Source organism: Dromaius novaehollandiae, chromosome 2 (genome assembly GCF_036370855.1).
Source record: "Dromaius novaehollandiae isolate bDroNov1 chromosome 2, bDroNov1.hap1, whole genome shotgun sequence".
In the NCBI taxonomy this organism is placed as follows: domain Eukaryota; kingdom Metazoa; phylum Chordata; class Aves; order Casuariiformes; family Dromaiidae; genus Dromaius; species Dromaius novaehollandiae.
The window spans coordinates 23125405-23146508 of NC_088099.1; the positions used below are offsets into that span (position 1 = coordinate 23125405).

Sequence of the window (21104 nt, forward strand, 5' to 3'; positions counted from 1 at the left end):
AGTATAACCTGTAAAGCATCAATATTTCCTAGGCTATTAAAACCAGTTGGAGTAATAAAAATCCTCTGTATCTTCCTTTAGGATTTAAGTTTCCATTGCCACTATATCAGTATCTCTTTTTAAAACACCAAACTAAGGGCTCATACTCACAATTATGTTACCTACACTGGTCAAATTTCTACACTTCTGTTGGGCAAGAGTAACCGCCCATGAGTACAGTCTTAGCTCTCTTCATATCTGAGAACGTTCAAGCAGGTTTTGGTCACAGTGAAAAAAAGTGACTGCTTCAATCGTGATAATTTCTCTGTGTATCTGAGCCCCAGGACAAAGGGCTATAATACCTTGCATTACGTATTTTCGTATCAGCACCTTTGCTTCCCTGATATTTAAGCACTGTTGTTTTTTAAACTCTTATTAAATAAACTTGAATATACGAAAACTTAAAAGCCATATGTTTAAAAACTGCTGTTGAAATTTGTTAACTTGTCACTCTTAGATGCAGTGCACTCCTCTGTCATAGTCTGGAGTGATTAAAACTTCTGCTACCCAGGCTTGTCTCTAACTAAAATATATGACACAAACTTGAATATTTCATAGTCAGTACTGCAGAATCAGGAAGGAAACTTGCAGGCAATCAGCATAAAGCAGCTTTTTCCAAAAACAATTACAGTCATCCAAATGGATTTCCTTGAATTATGCCAAAGAACTAAACACAATTTTAATGATGCCTCCTATTTGCTTTACTGAAAGCATGCTACACAGGTAGCAGACTTATATTAATCTTGCATGTGCTGTATTTATGAGATTTATATTTCCAAAGTCTTTTTAATACCTTGAAATAATGCTGTCATAGAAAAAAAGAGCATGCAATTTTTTTCTGAAACAATGAAAGCATCATTCATGGAAATCATACAAGGACGCTGATACTTCATCGTGAGAGCAGTTAAGATCAATCCACCCCATTTTCTTCACATCAAACGAGAAACATTTTTCTCTTCAGCTCTGACTGTGTTCAGCTGGTGCTTTACAGGAAAGCTACAATAACAAAGAGGGGAGGGAGAAGTGCCACCTATCTCAGCATGACAGGAAAAGCAGCAGCTTAAAGACAAAGTGCTTTGTAGGTGCTTTACAGAAGTTCAAAGAAATTTTATTCAAATATTTAAAAAGTAAGAGTAATTCAAATCCATACAGGCATATTACACTAATTTACTCAAAGTAATATCATCACTTCTACATAAAATTCTGTATTAATATAACACTGCAGTTGAAACTCTTAATTAGACTCAAACCAGGGAATGTAAAATATGAATGCTTCTTGTTGTTTTTAATTACACAACCGCAGTACACTGGGCATTGGAGAACATTACTACTTTTCGGAAATACTGGAATTTAGTAAAAAGTTCTAATTTGAGCTGCTTTATGTTCCAGAGGCAACTCATTCCTATGAACTAGTCTTAATTTACAACTAAGTTATATTCTAGATTCCAGTTCTGCTGCACAAACTTCTACACAGTCTTTTACATACACAAATGTAATATCGTCACATCTAATTAACTTTGTATTTAACTAAATGGCATAATACAGTTGCAGCATATGATTGTGTTCATTTTCACTTGGATGTAGTCAGTCAAATTGTTTATGCTGAACCCTATATTCATATATCTAAGTAGCTCCTAAAAGGATACAAGCTCTGTGAAGACAGAAACACACACCAGTTCAAACTGTAGTTTGTACAGTAAAGCAGATGACAAGGACAATATTGCCAGGTTTGAATAACAGACCACAGCAGATTCATCAATGTACAAAACTTACATTTCAATGGGCAAAATCCATACATCTTGTCAACATCAAAGTCTGAAGTGGTGCCACACCAGAACCAGCCATCTGATCTGCCAGCATCTGTGCACTCAGCGTACCATTTACCACCAAACTTAAAAGGGAATACACAGGGTGCTCCATTGGCATTTCCTTTCACTGTGTAGGTATCTAAGGAGACACAATATTTTAAAAATGTGTAAGCAGTTAGAAGCATGGGATTTATGCCAGTTCAGCTTTATGACCATATTATAGCAAGCAGAGCTTGCTAGCTTAGCCTACAAACTGCACTAGGAATGGGAGATGTGGGTAACTTTACTCTCTAGCTCTAACCTGATACCCATTTCCACAATGAAACAAGTTTTGCGCTGCTTAAGCAAAACGTTAAACAGAACTGACTGAGCCAAGCCAAGCACATTCCTGTGTTAAAATTTACATGCATAACCACCAAGAACAAAGGTAAGCAACTGACTTTCTAATCCTGAACAACTGCTGATTCTTCTCTCAATAACCTGCTCAATTGCGGGCTGTTTTAGATGGGGAAGAGCATGCAGTTACAAACCTGAAGGGTATTTACCTCAAAGGGACTCTACTATGCTACACCCAAAGAAAATTTCCATTTGCATCTAAAGGCAATTTTTGCTCCATCAGAAACTGGAAGGCATAGCTTACTGAAGTACCTAAAGCAGCTTTTGTATGTGTACGTAATGTATGTACATGGGTGGGAGGAAGCACAGAGCAGTAGTACCACTTGACAGGGACCGCTAGCATGATGATATACCAAGGACACTGTCCCACTGCTGCTAGAAAACAAAGGAGGAAGGGATGAAGGGCCATAACTCCATCTCCATCCTGCCTCCTTTCACATAATTTGCTTTCCTAGGGTACTTTTATTTTGGATCTGGGCCAAAGACTAATACTGTAATCAGCCCTTGCTTAACCCCTAGAAAATGCATCCCTCCCTCTCTCTCTGCCTATTCCTGTTTACCAAAGGATACTGAACAGGAAGCCAAACATATTCCCAGATACTTATTGTAAACATATATATATATACACACACATGCACGCACACACGTATATGTGTGCATCATACATAACAATTTAAAATTAAACAATTTAAAATATCCTATTTCTTTGTCTAACACATCAGTGCCAATTCTGAGACTCACTTCAAATACCTAGCAAGGCATTTTCAATGATTTGGAGCTGAAAGGATCAGGAGCTAATTAAATCCATACAGCATCATTCATATTTGCTCCTCAAAGGAAAAAACCATGATCAGACTATGTGTTTGCACTAAGTGTTTCTGTATACATGTAAATAATAAAAGCTTTCATTACGGATTGTATATGGTTATATGCATGTTCTGTGTAACACAGGGCTTTTTTCTCCTACACATGAATCACTACCTTGCATGGTTAGTCGCCTTTCAGAACGTGAGTTTGACAACAAAAAAAAAGGGGGATGAGGAAGGGAGGAGGAGAGACAGAGAGAGAGAAGAAATGAACCCCCCCAAAAAAACACACTCAAGTATTGCCAATTTCACCAAAAGTCTTACTCACTGATCACTAACAAGACTAAAGAAATTCTTCTACACTTCAGAATACTTTAATTAGATAAACATAGAAATGAATTTGAAATATAGAAGTTAATTTGCAGAACTTTACCTTCATAGCCTCGAGAACACAGATCGTCTGTGGTTCCGTAGACTTTCCACCTACTCCATAAACCAGATCCCTTGTACAGCATAATATTCCTTTCCTGTCTGTTTCCATAGTTGAAAAACAAATCTTCCCCTTCGATTGCAAAAAGGGTATCATTTCTGCATTCCCATCGCTGCAGTTCACTAGCCTTGTCACAAGGATACAGAGTGACCGGAACCCAGTCTTTCTTCGAAGGCACTCCCAAGCACAGTTTCAATGCTACGCTCATAAGCTGGTGATCTGAGACCCACCTGAATTTTTGTGACTCATTGTCTTGAACGCAAGGAGCAGTAGTCACTGAACTAGAGCTTTGAGCCAGCACACAGCACTTGTGATCTTCATTATATATTAAAAAGATGCTAGTATCTGTAAAACAAAAAACACCAGAATCACTGGCTTTGAAGTAATCTTACATACTGTCTAAATCGAATATGACTCTAGATGCTACTCAGGGTTAAAATCTCAGCAACTGCTCAGCAAAAGAGGGTGCAACACTTCAGATTTGAGGACATTCGAACTACTTTGCATTACTTGAAAGAATCTATACTTAAAAGTGTAAGGCAGTAAAGATGCAGATCCGTTGTCTCCTATAGCTTTAAATCATGGGTTAAACTGAAGAAAAAAACCCACTCATGGTATTATTACAAGCTGCACCCACGAGAGTCACGGAAACAGGGGAGCACAGGCAGAGCACACTGCAGATCATGCCCATGAGCAGCCAGGCATCACCGGCTCCTGGGCCCCGGGCCTGGCACTAGAAGATAACTACGACCTTCAGTGTTTCAGGCTCAGATTCCCCTTGGTAGGGAGTTCGGTTCACATAAGCTCTGCTAAATTTTAACTGAGGGGAAGACTTTTTTTTTTTGACACTTTATACACAAGCTACGTGCAAGTCTAGCGCAGCATATTCATTTTTCACTCAACTGCAGTAATCTGCGATTTCTTTCTCCTTTCTTACATTTTTCCATTCTGAATGAAATACTGACAACAGTGGGATTTATATCATCATCATCATCAGATACGGCTCCTAAAGACTAATGGAAATCTATGAGGCTGTTCATAACTCCCAGAATTATTTCTCCCTTTTAGTAAATGGTCCTTAATAGCATGCATTTTCACATTTTAAGCTTTATTTCAAAACTGTAACTGCTAGAAACATTTTTAGAATCATTCACCTAGATCTGCTAGAGTGCAACATTTCTGAGCTGAGCCCAAAGACTGAGAATTTCTCTTTCTCCTTTTGATCCCCCCGATATACATCTTAGAACGATAACTTAATAGTTCACTCTGATATTGCCTCACATAACCTAACCTGCTGTACAAGGACTTAAAATGGTACTTTAATGGGACTACAGGCTAGGAAAGAGAAATACTAATTTATACAACTTTCCGCATTCAAACTAATTAAAATGTTATTTTATTGTATGATTACCAAATTAAACAAATTCTAAAACGGAGAAATATTTAAGGGGAAGCCAGCTTAACCACAGAATATTTTCCCTTCTTTGTTGAGGCTCCAGTGTGGAAGTGATCATACTTTTCTACAGAACAACCTGGGAACAAATAACCTCTGTCTCAGTGAAAGAGCTGACCTAGACTTATCTCATCCATGGTTCAGTTTCCTTCTTCCGTCCTTTGGCTTCCAGTTCACTAGGAAGTAGTGTAAAACTGATGAGCACTGGAGACAGAAATTGTTGCCTTCTGCCAATCGTTTTCACTCACAGACAATACAAGGAAATGTATAATTATCACCGCTGGTGATAACTTTTTTTATGATGCTTTTCTACCAATATTTAGTACAATGGTATTGTAAGCTGATACATGCAAAGCTTGCAATTATCCGTTTCCTGAAACCTTATTTAAAGCTCCTGGGAAAAGATGTCAAACGTTTTCACAATGGTGGAAAACACTGCCCGATCTTTCAAACTGCTAAAACTGTATTTTTGGCCTAAAAAACAGTCCATGTTTTATGCAACTTGAGGTGTTAAAAGAGAGGACGTAACACATGTGAAAAAGGTGCCCCGAAGCTGTCTAAACGAAACTCAAAAGCCTGGATTGCTGTGCCCCAGCATGAAAAAAGCGGCTGCTGAGAGAAGGCTGCAAAGCTGAAAGAGAGGGTATGGCCAGTGGAAAAAACCAACCCCTTCCTGACAACACCTTTGCAAAGTGTTAGCAGTGTGTAAACACGATGCAGCTACTCACAGGAGGCCCCACTGCGCACAGGGCTGCGACAGCAGGAGCACACAGGTGAGCAGCGCAGGGCCACCGCACAGCGTGCACAGTGAGCACAGCACCGCCACCAGGAGCAGGCACTGAGAATTAGCTGGCACTGAAACACGAGGACAGGATGGAGGCAGCAGGACGCAGGAGCAACGGCGCATGATGCCGTAGCTGCAAGATTTCCTTTCCCCCTTCACAGCTAAGCTGTAGCTGGCACACACAAAGCTCCACTGCAGCATGATCCCAAGTCCCACAGTCTTGGTACTTTGAATTGTGCCAGTTTCTAAGAGAATAACTCTTAATGAGGGTTTCAAAAACTTCTCCTGGAAGGAGGTTCTTTAAAACGTGTAGGAAGCAACCAGGAGTAGGAACCAACCAACCTCGCCATTGTAATCCACTCCAGAGAGACCCTAGCATCTTTTACCTGAGCTGTCCCAACCAGATTCTAATAACAATTTTCTCACCGGCTTTCATATTTCTTCAGCCATCACACTGTGTCACTATTTGCCTATCTTTGGCCACAGCTAATATACAAAGGACTGCAGCGTACGGTAAAATCTTACTGGCCAGGGATCTTTTCCACGCTAGAGATGATTATTTATAAAGTCCCAGTATGCAAAGGCAGCTTCACACAGCAGCACTGGCAAACGATAACCGGTTACGCAGGTGTAAATCAAGCAGCACCACGCGAAATGCCGCCTCCCCCCGACAGGGCGCCAGGGCGGACGGGAGGCTGCGGCGCGGCGGGAGCCAGCCCCATCTCGCGGCACCGAGCGGGTTAAAATGGCCGCAAACTTCTCGCCACGCTCGATGCTCCGCTCCACCTGCGCGGGCGCTTCGGCCGCCGCGGCGGCGGGGGCAGCGCCGAGAGCCCGCGCTCTCTGCCCGGCAGGTCGCTTCCCACTTCCAGCACTTACCCAGCAGCGGCAGAGCGGCGGGGACAAGTGCGAGGAGAACCAGGAGCAGGGGGTGAGCCATGGCCGAGGCTCGCTGCTCGGGCGCTGGGCGGCCGCGGGGAGGAGAGGGCTTCCCGGCGGGCAGGTCCGCCGCGCCTGTGGAGGGCTGGTGGATCGGGGAAGGCTCTGGGCTCCAAATGATAAGGAAATATCCTGTCACATGGGGTGTTTTGAAATAACAGGAATTCGCTGCTCAAACTTTGCTTTCCTAAGCTGATTTCTCAGCGGAGGGAAGAGCCTCCTTCCATGCACATGCAGGTGATAAAGTGGTAGTAGCTGAGGGGAGGGTTTTTATTCCCTCTGCGGTGCTGTCAGTGTGGCATGTGGGTCAGTTGCTGGTTTTCCAAGAAAATTAGCCCTTCAGGGAGGACAGAGAATAGCAGCGGTGTCAAACCAGTGCTGAGAAAGCAGGATATTTCCCTCCTTTCATTTGGAGATGAGCGCAAATCACAAATAAAATTTTAAGCTTGTGTACGTGGATGACCAGGTTTCTCATGAGTGCAAAAGCTGCAGAACTAGGAGAGACCCACTTTTAGAAATTAGGATTTCAGTTGTTCCTCCTCCTTCACTCCTCCCCCGTGTGTGAAAAGGTTGCATTAATTGCAGTTTCCCTGGTGGGACAAGACAACTGTGGTGTAGCTGAAAAGCAGAATAGAGGGGGAAAAATCATAGCCGTGCTCACTAGAACTATGGAAGGTGCAGCATGGGATTTATGGGATGAAAAAGAAAAGCAAAAGAGGATACACAGACTTAAAAACTCTAACTAGGCACTAATTTTCACGACACAAAGCATTATAGTGTGTTTTGATGAAAATGTGCAATGCATGAATTTACTTGATTTTTGTTCATCATCTGCTATATGCAATTAGTTTTACATCTGTAAACACTGGTTTTCACAACATCATTTTAAAACAAGTTCTGATTGCCATTATTATTTTGCTTGTATATGCTAAGGCATAGATTATTTAGATTATTTAACACTGAGGATCTGAGGCCGATTTCCTGCCCATGCAAGTAAATTCACTGAGAATCTTGCATGTTTGAGGAAGAAAAGAGGAGGACGAAAACACCTTTCTTTAAATATTTCTGCAGCATTTTCTGAGCTCTGATAAATTAACTTCAACAAATTGTCTTCTTTTTATTCTTCTGACTTTGGTGGCTGTTCCTACTGTTCACAGGATTTAAGTCTTGCTCATGAATCAGAATATGAGAAAAAAAAACCTTGCTTGCTAGTTGGGTTCTCACAACCTCAAATATCTACATGGAATTTAGGTTATCTTTCTGAAAAGGTGCCTTTAGAGCACAGTCTAACTTGAGATATTTATGGCTTCATCTTGGGCTGGGTAAGGGGCGTCTGCACATACGGTTTTATGGGGAGCGGCACACTTCCTTACAGGCTGTTATCAATACACAGGCTGTAGGCTCCCAAATGGATGGAAGGCATCAGTCATACCGTTATCTGCTGCACACACACAAGTTTTTGTAACCTATCAGGCTTATTGAACGTGATGATATAGCATACATAGGTCTAATGAATTTCAGAAGCATCAAACCATGTGTATGAAGCACATTGTACAGTAGTTCTGCCTGCACATTGTACAGTAGTTCTCCCTGCACTGTCATGCACTCAGAAATCTCTGGTAAGTATAGAAAACTTTCAAAAGCCTGCTTGCTAGAAGTTCTGGGTGGAAAAATAGAAGATATCCAGGAAAACAGCGGCGTGAAACAGGTTAGTATGGGCAGAGACAGGGTGAAGTGAGAAGGTGCAGTAATATTACAAGAGAAGAAATCACATGGATGAAATTCAAGCTCATTTGAACTCAATGACAAAACTCCCATTAACAGCAGTAGGTGAGGATTCCAGCCAGGCACTTCAGCTGTGCTGGGCTCTCGTACAAGCTGTGCAAGGGGAGTGATGAGGAAGCACTTCTCTGACTTCTGCGAACCCACATAAAGGTCAGGAACAGTCTGGCTCAGAAATGTGGGGTGGGAGGTATTTCAGCTGTCATCAGCAGTGTCCTGTATCATTATGTCGATGAATTCTCACCTGGGAAACTTCATCCCAAAGCTGACACACATTCTCTTTCTGGAGTGTATGGCAGTTATTTATTATTCACTAACTACTTGCAGTGGCCTTTATGCTGGACAAATAAAAGATCCAGTGCTTGCACTTAGGAGGTTATAGCTAACTCAAATACCCATAGTACAATTCAGAAATGAAGAATTCTCCCTTACACTACCACCTTAAGAATACGCAGGCATTCAGAGATTATATGAAAAGTGTTTTTAGATATGGAAGGAAAAATATTTTCCTAAATCACCTTAATAATTATTTACATATTTATTTTACTAGCAGTTAGCAACAACTGGAAGCTCAAGAAGTACTAGAAGGAGGTTCAGAACAAGTCCTAAGGAGGAGAATAATGCTGCTGTCCCAACAGTATACATTTATTTGTAAGACTGTCACTGAAAATTTGGGGGGGTTTTTTGGCTAAGGGTAAACAGAGGAGGAACACAGTATGTAAGGTTCAGTGTTGATGCAGGTATATATGACTCCCACAAACATCTTCAGATTAAACCCAAATGACTCAAATAGCAAAGTGGGCCACACATAGCAAATACATGTGTGTGTTGCACAAATAGGCAGAAAAATGGCAGTATGTAGTAGGTGTAACTACCTATTTGGCATTCAATGACCCTACCAAGAAGGACCTATACTCTGAAGTGACAGAAGAAACTATTTTAGGCTATTCTTGAAATTTTCAAAACTCAGCTGGACAAGGTGCTGAGCAACCTGATGAACTTTGAAGTTAGCCCTGCATTGAAAAGGGGATTGTACTAGATGTCTTCCAGAGGTCCCTTCCAACCAAAATGATGCATTAGAAAGAGCTTCTTCTAAGACAGTGACTTCTTCCAGCTTTTCTTGGGATCTGTGCCTGGATTAGCTCCTTTCCTGATCTGGACACTGCCTTTTTTTCTCATTGTCTGTTGCACACCTGCACACCACTACTGCAAAGCCATTTTGAGTGTGCGTACATATATAAGCTCGCCCTGCCCAGAGCAGCACAGGTCTGGATAAGTTTACTTGCTTAGCCTCTGCGTCCTACCCGCAAGATACTCCGCAACAATTAAGTCTAGCTTGCTCTTGGTGGATCATCGTGTGAATACGTGGATCAAACATGCTGATCTCTTACAGCACGAGGGAGAGATTTTCTCCCTTTTAGGACAAAAGGATTCAGCTAAGTTTCAGCCTATAGTGATTTGTAGGCGGTTACCAGAAGTCCAATACTCTGAATAACTAATGACAGCTTACTACTTAAAACATGCCCTAGATAGACATATGTTTTTATCTCTCTCCGTGGGTAGAAAGCCAGCTGCCGTTTGCGTTTGGAACAGAGAGGCCTACATTCCTCCGAAACAGGTCAGCCCTCCCCCAAGTCTGGAACATCCAGTACTAGCAACTGGTGACAGTTCCTGGAAAAATACCCTGAAAACCTGAAGTCATAGTGGCCCCTGGCTTTTGATAGTCAACAGGAAGATGGAAAGTTCTGTAAAAATGAAATCATATCCAGACCTGAAACAATATGCCTGTTTTGCTTCAACATGAACAAAAAAGCTGGATTATTACCCATTCTTGGATGCTTGTGTCCAAGAGGATTTTTGATGGTTCATGTGTGAACCTGTATCTCTTAGCTGACATTCAGTAGTTTTCTGCATGTTTCTGACATTTGCATTATTGTATGTAATAAGCATATACTCCAGAACAAAATGCACATACTGTGCATCATCACTACTATCATAACACCTGTACTACATTAAGGACCTATATAAACAGGACACTGAGCAGTGAAAAAATAGGAATTAGCAAAGTTAGTATTTCATTTTAACGCAAATCAGAGATTCCTTTGAATGATATTGAGGAATTAATTGTTTTTAATTTCTAAAAACAAGATAGAATAAAATATTTTAGTAGGGAGAACAATCAACTAGTGCAGCCTTTTATCTGTGCTTTTTAAATTAAAAAAATAAATTCCAGCATTCTGCCATTGCTGCAAAGCAAGAGTGTCCTTGTTCCTTGCATACATTTTAATTGCTTCATAAATATACATGGATATTGGGAATGTATTTACACTTCCATTATGATTTCTGACATTTCAGATTTGGTTTATGCCTGATCCACATTATGAAAAAAAGAAGAAATAAGGTTTCTCCACACACTTGCATTTCCAGTTCCTTACAGCTACAAGTAAGTGTAGCCTGTGCAGCCACCATAAATACAGGCCAGAGTTTTTAGATGCTCAGGACAATTAAAGAAATTCCAGGTTTCTGCTTTCTGTCACCATAGGGAAGTCTCAAGAAGCAAAGGAGATAAGGCCTATGGCTGTAAAACACCCAGGTGTGTTTATATAGATTCTATCACATGCCTTTTATCAGTTTTAATTTTATTTTCCATAATACTCTATTATGTCATGCTTCAGAAATACAGCTAGACATTGGATTGGGAGATTTTTGTTTTACATAAAATACAGATAAGAGGTCGTTAGCTGTAAGGTGTACAAATCTTAAAACTATCATATTATAAGGTTAGGTGCTACTTAGTAAACACCAACCAAAGATGTTTTTCCTTTAAGGAAAGTACTTCTTTGCCCCCTTAGACAAGTCACAAGTTTGGTGTATACATGATCTTTATCTCAAAACCAGAAACTTTGCAAGATATATATGTTTCAGAAAAAGACTGGTTTTGCTTAGGAGCAAGGAGGAACATAGCCATAAATGGGGCCACTTTCTATCCACCCAGCAAGAAAAGCCCTGTAGTTTAAACAGAATCCAAAGATATCAAAAATTTGTATATTGAAAGTGTTTTTTCCATGAGCATTGTGAGGCTTTCCAGCATTAAGACACTGATGGCTGGGAATTCTGCAGTGGAAGATCTGGTTACTTCTCTCTAGCCCATTTCTTTTCAGTGTCATGAAAAAACTTCTTTTTTTCTTAAATGCTTGATGTTACAACTTTCTTGCGAGATACAAGGTTATAAATGCTTTATCTCTTAATACAGACCTTCACAGAATAACTGTCTTATGCTTTTATTCTGTGAAAAGTGAGGTAGTTTGTATACAAAGTGAGGTTTTTTGATACTACATTGGGTTACCTGTAGCGGAAGCCTATAATCATTTTAGTAGATTACTGGTCATCCTAGAGTATTTAAACAACTTTCTCCTAATATTTACTGCTTTTTGGAGTGTTAGTTTTCTAAAAGATTATACTGTTGTAAAGAGCTAAATAAAGTTAGACTAAAATATTATTTATGAAGATAATTTTAAGAACTTTACTATTCTATACTTTTACTATACTAAATTGCATATAGGAGTCAGAGGATTTAGGTTTATTTAAACTAGAATCTTTCAAGAATGAATAGGAATTAAAAGCTAAGAGAAAAATCATAGAAAATGGACTGAAACCTTGAAGATTCTCTAAGAATTTTCCATGATGAAAAACTGAATATAACTATCAAATTGAGGAAAATTGCAGCTCTACTTTATATGAACTAGAGGCACCAAGAGACAAACCTGTGGATGCTGACCAACAATCACCAGAGCTGGTTTCAAAACCAGCCAAGGCTGAATCAGGCAGCTTTCCTCCATGCAGGAGGTAGCAGAAAGAAGGTTATACAAACTTTCTGATATAAGCAAGCAGAACTTTTTTCTCCCATCTTTCATTTTGCAAAACTTGAGCTCATCCTGTTCGCCTCTGCAAGCATAGGAATGAAAGAGCAAATACGAACAAAGAACAAAACGGTGCCAAAGCAGGATCCAGTTCAGTACCGGTTTTGCAATGCCATTATCTCAACAAGAAATTCTGGCCGCTGGTGAGAAAAAATTGTAAAGCACCACTAAGAAGGCAGATTTCATTATTCTGTAATTACTTTAGATGACACATAGAGAATTTATAGTAAGTTAAAACATTATCATCTCCTGTAAATACCCGAAAGTGTTCAGCCCACCTTACAAGACTTCTAAGACAGTAGTATGATCACCCTAAATTCCCTCTGCTGTCAGTGGAGAGAGAGGCGCTGTCAGAGAGCTATGCGGATCTCATACCCGCCCCCGCCTGTGAACAGCTCGGATGTCTGATATCGCCCAGCATGAGGCTGGGCCTGCGTTCCTGAACAGGATACATGCACCATCAGTGGTAAACAGAGAAATAGAATAAATACTACATCCGAATAACAATTTTGTATTTCTCAAGGCAACACCTTAAGCTTTCGTTTGTGTTAACTGCTTTATGTGCTGCTTTATATTTGTAAGAATTAGCTAGACTATTTTGTTTACCTCTGTTTATTGAAAAGCCATCAGTTGTCCAGCATAAAACCGTGGGAATTTTGTTTTAATTGCAGTGCCCTGCACGGCAAAGAGCAGCACACGCCTGAGCAGCAGGAGTCACTGAGCTGTGTCTGCACAGGAGACAGTTGTAAAGCCGCAGTCTGCCCTTCCCTCATCTGCCTAGGTGCCGCAAGCCTGGTGATAAAACTACTTCTCAATTAATGGGTTGAGTACATATCTTTAACCCCCTCAGGCCTTTACAAGCACACCAGCGGTCTCTGCAAGTTTTCTTCATGTATAATATCCGCAGGTGGCTGAAAAGTCAAAGGTCAGCAAAATATAGAATTTGGCAGCAGTCAAGCAGAACACAGCATTGAAATTGAAGTAATGACATAACATACTGATACCAGTCACTACATTTTGAATAGCATACTCAGTTCTAGTTACCATCGATGAAAAGAGATACAGCAGAAATATGGCAGTTCATAGATAAAACAGAGAATTCAATAAAGCATTAAGAGATTTTCATAGCAGGGAAGAGACTTTTCAGAAATTAAAGGCAACAGTTGAGATATGATAGAAAAATCTAAAAGAGTAAGTGGTACAAGACAAGTTTGTCAGTCATTTCTATTTGCCATATCATGATACAGGCACATAAAAAATCCAGTTTAATTGAAAGGCAACAAACAATATCCCTTGTCAGTATTAACTCAAAATATGACCATAGACCAGCTGTCAGAGGTCCTTCAAGAAGGATCAGTCTTCAGGGCAGAAATAAACCAATACGAGACTGTATTTCAGAAGAAAAGACCTGTGAGCGGGTCATGAGATGGTTAGGTAACGGTCAGGTATAGTCTGGGTTGGGTTTATTTGTGGGGAAGAGTTTTGGGTTTTTTTTTTTAACTTTTCTCCAAATATTCTGATCTTGGACAAAATCACAGGCCACACATTAACCACAGGTTTGATCTTGTATCACTACTATGGTGTTCCTGTAAGTATTAAGAGGATACTTGAGAAATCTTTTCATCATTCTTTTGGCAACTATTCTATTTGGTAGTAGCTGAGCAATAGTAACATTGCAGTTTTCTTTTTTATAAATAAAAGTTTATGCCAGTAACCTAATATTCATGATGCTTAGAGTAGCAAAGTTCTACATACATGTGACAGATGACTTTTTTCAGGGAAAAGGAAACATTTCATTTCAGTTTCCCCAAGAATTAATCAAATAAACAATGGAGTAAAAAACCCCACCCCACAAAAAAGATTTGACACCATCAATATTAGTCAGGTTATTGTTACAGCAGTTTAAATACATGCTATTCTCAAGTTTATGAAGAGTTATCCTCAATTTTATGAAGTGTTACCCATAGTACAGGCTTCATTTGCAGGCAGACTATTAGATTTTTGGAAGAAAATATGCCTCATATCAGTAAAGGCACTAAGAATTTGCAGTTACATCTATGATTTGACATCCAGATTTCCTGTCTTATTTAAAGAACTCCTTTAGCTTTGTGCTGGCCAGAAATTTTTCAACATTTCTGCAGAATTTAAAAATCTTTTTTCATCAGAAAATGAACTCAGTAAAACTGAAATATTCAGAAATCATATGTAAAGTAGACACAATTACTGAGTAGATATTGCATTATCAATATGATAGGTAAAAAAACCATGAAATTTTATTTGCAGAAAATTGTTAAATTTCATTCTAATTTTGAACAACAGAATTGGAGGGGGGGACATTCCTTCCAGAACTGGATAAAATTTCTAAGTCTCAACTAGCTGTATACACGCCAGAAGACAGAGCTAGTGTCTCTCTCATTTACTTCCTTTTCGGCTGGTACCAGAACCACGAGATGGCACTGTACCACACTACAGTTTACCCCGTTTTGCTCATAAATACATTAGGTTTGTCTATCCGCAGAATGACCAAGTTTGAGAATGATGTTTTTCTCTGACATTGTTTAGTGACGAAAAAATGTAGTTATGATTAGCCTGAATCCGTTCATGAATTCAGACCCATTCAAACAAGTTTGTTTGGAAAGTGTTTTTCCGGGTTGACTCGCGAGACAGACTCACTGTCTGCCACAGAGCCCATTAGTCCCAGCCGCACGGGCGGAAGGCCGCTGGATGTCCCCAGCATGGCTTTGGACGCTCAGCAGCATGTCCTGGAGGCACAGCATCGCCCAGGAGCAGAGCCAGTCCTTGGGAAACAGGTCTTAGGCCACCCAGACTCAGCACCTACCTTAGCAAATGGGTTTCACCCTATTCTTGTCATTGCTTCCCTACCTTTAAAATGAGAGCGCTGCTACCTCTTGACCTACTAGAGAAGCAAATACAGTGATGTGTATATTGAATATAGCAAAATTTATGAGCCAAAAACTGCCAGAGACACAGCCTCAAAACGAGATGTAGGGGGGCTGCTGGAGTGGCAGAGTTGGAGTAATGAGCCTTCTTACTTCTTCCTCCATCTGCTCATCCATAGCTGAAGTTCAGGGCAGGGTGACTCCAAGATGTAAGTTCCTTATCCTCTTCACTTGATGTCTCTTGCCCTAGGTCTTCAGGGGGGGAGAAGTGAAGAGAAGATAGAAAGAAGTGAAGGCTGCTCTCCTCCTCTCACAAAGTTTTGATAACATATGAGGAGTGAGAGTCCAAGTGTATAAATCATCTATTCTGGGAAATTCAACATTCTTGCCTTGAATTTTGAGAAGTTTGGCAGCAGCCTCAAAGCTAGTCAGAAACGTAGCAACATGTTAAACAGCACTACGTGGCTCCAAAGAACCTGCCGTCTGAAAACGGTTCAGTGAACCAGTATGAAATGAAATTGCAGATTCAGGCCAGGAGCATCCATCACTTCAGCTCTTCACTGGGTAACATTTTCAGCAGAAATGCCCTGGCTTTAAGAAGCATAGAGTCTGAATCACCTTTTTTCCTTCTGTTGGGAAGTGTTAGGAGGAGACAAAAAAACTCACACTACCTCAAAGCCAAACTATACTTGTGTATAATTAAGGAAAACAGCCAACCTCTTTGTCACTTGTCCAACTGGTTTCTCATTAGTAGAACTAAGATCTCAATGTTTAATACATTTTTTTTCCAGTTAAATGCCTTGTACCACTGTGTAACAGGTTCAACAGGCATTTCCTTGAGAATATTTATGAATATTGGCTTTCTAAAATCCAAAAGGGAAGTAGTCTAGATTCCTGGGACCTATGCCAAGAGATTTTAAAATCAGAAAAACAGCACTCCATGATGTGAAAACAGGACTAGAATCCAGAACTCCTGGAATTTAATCTAGACTAATGGTTTTCTGGCTGTTCTTTGTGCAAGACGCACTCACTCTTTGCCTTAGTTCACCAGTTTAAGACATGCTGATGTAGTGTTCTGTGTATGTTGATTAATATTTGTAAGACCGTGACCGTTCTGAAAACCACACAAAAAACAAAATGCCAGGCAACAGCTCATAGTCTGGGCACCAACTGAAAAATGACTTGTTCCACAAAAGAGCTCACAAAATACAGCACTGTTTTCTGTGACTAGAGTAGCCTTTTTTGCACTAGCAATGTGCGTCAGCCCTCGCACATTTGGACATCAACATTCTGCAGGGCTGAGCTGCCTCTCATACTCTCCTCTCCTTCCTTTTCTCTCCTACAAAATAGGTCCTGTACCTCCTACATGAACAGCTAGCAATGGCCCCAGTACCAGGAGAGTCTCCATGTCCTGTTTCCATGTAGATGCAGGGTGTTTATGGGTAACCTGTATTTCAAATTTTGTAAGTATTTTCATAGGTGAACAAGACGTTTCTTATGTAAAACAGATTTTAAAAAGGAAAAAAAAAAAAAGACCCACTGGGAAGAGCATCCAGTAAGGGGTGAATTCCTTCACCTAGAGAACAACCAGGAAAGATTAGGGATTATTTGCCTTTCCTGGTGCCTTGGCAATAGAAGGGCCACAGTCACAGTTGGATTATTTTGGTGCCTTATTTCAGCAGCATTTTGGCATCAAAATGACCTTGAAAATGTGAAATCTAGCTGTTTGATCCAAAGTTTGAAGTCTCAAAACTGATTAAATGGCAGTTAATCAGAAGAATTCAAATAGAGTTTCAGTGATATTAGCAGCTTTGCAACAGGGTAGGGTTTTTTCCTTTGTGGATACCATTTTTGTAAAGACCAATGTCTATAATCGCCACCTCTGCCATTTCACAGGAGATGTTCGAGCCTATAGGCTTTAAAAACAAATTTCTTTTTTTGAAGCACTTCCTGTCTATCATTTCAAGCGACATGAGAGTCTGTAAATAAAATACTGATTTTTCATTGCCTAATAGTTGGCTTTGCTATCTGCATGCAAAGCCAGGCTGGATTACCTCCACTCGCAATTCCAGCAAGTAAATATCTGCAGTTTTCAGTTCAGTACAAGAAATCCTTATGTTCTGTTTCTGAATGTACAACAGCAACAACTGTGCCATTTGTTATTTTTTACCAGTACAATGTGTAACTACTCAGGCAGACCAGTTATGGCAGCCTGCCACGCAATCAAGAAAGCAATGACACAGCTACATTGTTATCTCTTATTTCATTTCGTTTCATACTGTCGCTATTATCTTGTCTTGGCATTCTGTTGAGCAAAGAGTTTGAAGTCATGAACAACTTGCAATGTCTATATTTTTTAAGAACAGCTTCCTTTTACTGTATCAAAACATGCCATTTGCTTTTTCTTCCTCAAAACAAAAATACTCACTTCAGCTCTGTGCTGCAGGGAGGATTTATATGAACTATTCTTTTTAGGAGTGCTGGCAGCTCTTCCTGCCTGTTATCTATGACCAGAAGTGAGCTGGTGTATCAGAATTTTTACAGGAAACCAAATCAGCAAAGGTCACACAGGCAGTGAAGCAGGATACAGTAAACCACGCTCCATATATACATCCCAGGCTTCCTTTACCCTCTTAAAGCCGAGAACAAAGTGGAGAACAGCAAACGTAGGTGTAAAGAGAGAAGAAAGCTAAACTATTTCATAAATCATAAAACACAGTTTTCCCTACAAACTTGTCAGTGAAAACGTAAGCAATTGAAAAAGTACGCTGAAGTGCTCAGGATACCGTGTGCCAAATAAGTCAGGATATTGTCCAAAAAGATTTGCCAATATATCATTAACTTTTATTTGTTTTAATAATTCTCCTAGATATTTAACTACTGCACCCAAAGCAGGAGACTTTTATAAGTCTCTTGACATTACAGAATGTGTCTTAATTCTGATTTTGCTTGGAGCTGTGGCTTACTTTATATCTTTTCTAAAACTCTGGAAAATAGTTTAATTTCTACATAGTTAGCCTTAAAATACTGCTTGATTTACAGACAATTGCAGGTTTACATGGATTAATCCCCTGTACACTAAAACATGAATGTGCATGTGGGAGCAAAGTTTTATTATTAAAGATTCCTTTATTTGTACAAAGACTTCTTCCTTCTTCATCTCTCCTGATTGAATCATCCACCTCAGACACTAATTTGTCTTTCCCTTCATTTTCTCCACTGTTCTGAAGACCTTGAGACCCTACCTGTATGTCATATGCCGATTCCAGTGAAGCCAGTGTTTGACAAATCTGGCAGTGAGGCAGTAAGGACATAGCAGAATAAACCCATTTCACCAACAGCTGTTCCTTGCTATTGCTATCCCAAAGTACAATGCAACCTGAGAGGACTGATGACCATATCTATTATTTCTACCACAAGTGTCTTCAACAGCTGTCCCTTCTCTTCGTAGCTCGCGACACAGTCCAGTGGTGCACCACAGTTCTGCTCTGCAAACCAGAAAGTCATACGTGCAAAAAAATGTTAATGCATAATTAGTACTAAATAGCCCAAATTCCACTAGGGAAGCTCTGGATAACTAGTCTGGTTTAGCTCAGAAATTCAGGCAAAGTAAAGATCTCTTGGTTATTATGACAGGCTAAATATGCAGTCAAGGTTCATTTTACGGCACAGCAACCTTTACAATTTTGCATTAGGAGTCACAATTAGTGAAATATCAAAGAATCAGTGAAGTAGAACTTACTATTCATGGAAAATACATGGTGGAAGGGACATCTTTTTGAATACCTGAATACAGCATCCTCCTATTGAAGGAGATGAATATCCCTTACTAACTTTCTCAAATGAATGCCAGACTCTTTAGGTTTGAGATACTGATCTTATGTACAATTGATTTTTATTCTTAAAATAAGTTAACCTGAGGCTATCATGCCTCAGTGACTAAGCCCCTTTTTTCAATGGACAGTTTTAAACTTCATGCCTCAGATGAAAGTAGAAAAACAGAAGAGCCTGATATTCTGGTAAACTCAGTGCACAAGGTAGGCTTAAATATTCCATGAATGTGCAGACAATGCTACCGCAGTCCTGTAGGATCCCGGAGCTTAGGAGAGAATCATGAAAGAGAGATTTCCTACAGAGTCTGTTGATAAGAGCAGTTCTAAAGCCAACGGGATTTACTGCTGTGGAACAGGCAGTCGGGCTGCTGATAAAAACCAGGCTGGTGGTGATGAACCAGGGGATCATATGCCTTAATATGGCAGCAGAACCTTCAAAGAATAAAATTCCTTATGTGAGAGGCCAAAACTATTTCTTTCCCATGCTGCTGCCTGTATCTGGAGCTGTATTGCAACAGTAGCAATAACACTTTTGCTGTTAGGAAGGATACAGAAAATTAACTCTGCAGACACCCGTTGTCCAGCATCTAAGACATGCCGGTACTTGTGTAGGCTGACTGTGCAGCGCTGCATTCAGCCTGGAGCACTCTCTCAAAATACATGTTGTGGGATCATGCCTTTGACGCTGTCCTTGCATGTGCCAGGAGCCCAGGACATGGAGGTTCCTGCAAGCATGAGTATTTGGGGGTCTGGATTTTTTGGAAGCCATCCAGGGAAAAAGACTCCTGTGTTTATAGCTACTCTTAAGTGAGTTATCCTCTTAGCAGGGAATGTGGAGCTTATTCTGCTTTTTATCAGAAAACTATGAACTGAAAACAGATCTGGTCACAGAGCTGCTACTTATTTGGTTAAATCTCTAACTCTAATGTCTTCCAGAAAAATGGAGAGGAGAGTTCCAAGATTATAATCTGAACACAGTCAACACCTGGAGACTAGGTGGAGACAGGAGAGACTAGAGGGCAACAAAAGGCTAAATGGGGTACCTGACATTGCCAGGTACAAATTCCAATAGCTAACAGCTATCATTGCCATATCAAGACAGTTACTTCAGCACATGATAAGCCTGTTTAAACAAGGCAATCCTCTTTGAACATGGAGGATGGAGTAGGAGGGCTGTTTATAATGTACCCAATACTGTTCTGAAGTGTTTTAAAAAGAAAAGTTGGTAAAGAAAACAGTCAGGAGCAAAGCAAGTGACCACAGACCGCAATGATGGCAGCAAGATTCCTGGCAGATCACACGAGTATTTTGTAGCGGATCTTCAATGGTGAACCATTATTCCCAGATCCTGAGAGGAGCTGTGCACCATGGAAGTGGCTGAACACTGAAAGACTTACTGGGATGTGTGACCATGAAAGCTGGGATTTGTTGGGATAAAAATGAAAGAATAAACATACACAGGAGCAGGAGATTGGACATGAAATAAAAAATCAAGAACAATGTATTTATGTGTGCAGTAAATTTACTGATTTATTTGAAAACAATCCAATACAAATAGAAGAGGGAAAGGACTCACTTTTTCCACCTAATGCCTAAAAAAAGTTTTGGTGAAAGACAGACTTGTTAAATATAGTATTTTGAAGATCAGGATGGATACTCCCAAACAGCATTACAAATGTGCTGTACTTGGACACCATTGCTGACTTCAGCTAAAATAGAATTACAGTCATAAAATAGGGACTTGCCTTTATTTAAACATGATTTTTTAAAAATCATTGAAATAAACTAAAATAATAGAGAAACATGAGGAAGGAACAGATTAATAAAACAGATACCCTGACAAAAATACAGAGATGTACTGCTTTATACTTAAGTGGAAGCTCTTACAGGGCCTATTACAAATTCCACTTCTCACTAGCATAGGGTAATTAGGCAGACTGACATTTCTGTCAGA

The 21104-nt window shown here is 40.0% G+C and overlaps 1 protein-coding gene and 1 long non-coding RNA gene across 8 annotated transcripts in view; one reads left to right on the forward strand and one right to left on the reverse strand.

Moving 5' to 3' along the window:
* LOC112982364 (macrophage mannose receptor 1-like) overlaps positions 1-6950 on the reverse strand; it is a 62936-nt gene extending 55986 nt beyond the window's left edge. For 2 of the 7 annotated variants that reach the window (XM_064505974.1, XM_064505973.1), the window contains exons 1-3: positions 6656-6940; positions 3483-3884; positions 1813-1986 (exon numbers count right to left, since the gene is read on the reverse strand). In XM_064505974.1, coding sequence (XP_064362044.1) covers positions 1813-1986; positions 3483-3884; positions 6656-6716 — 637 coding nt within the window. In that variant the 5' untranslated portion in view covers positions 6717-6940. Of the gene's footprint in view, positions 1-832; positions 1008-1812; positions 1987-3482; positions 3885-6655 lie in introns of those variants that run through there. The other 5 variants (XR_010387581.1, XM_026098694.2, XM_026098693.2 and 2 more) reach the window with 5 other exon arrangements.
* A 1313-nt stretch (positions 6951-8263) lies between these two features.
* Positions 8264-20641, forward strand: LOC135327445 (uncharacterized). The gene is made up of 4 exons (XR_010387582.1): positions 8264-8334; positions 10853-10940; positions 13089-16780; positions 20087-20641. It is a non-coding gene; the product is annotated as an uncharacterized LOC135327445 (long non-coding RNA).
* The last annotated feature ends 463 nt before the right edge of the window (positions 20642-21104 follow it).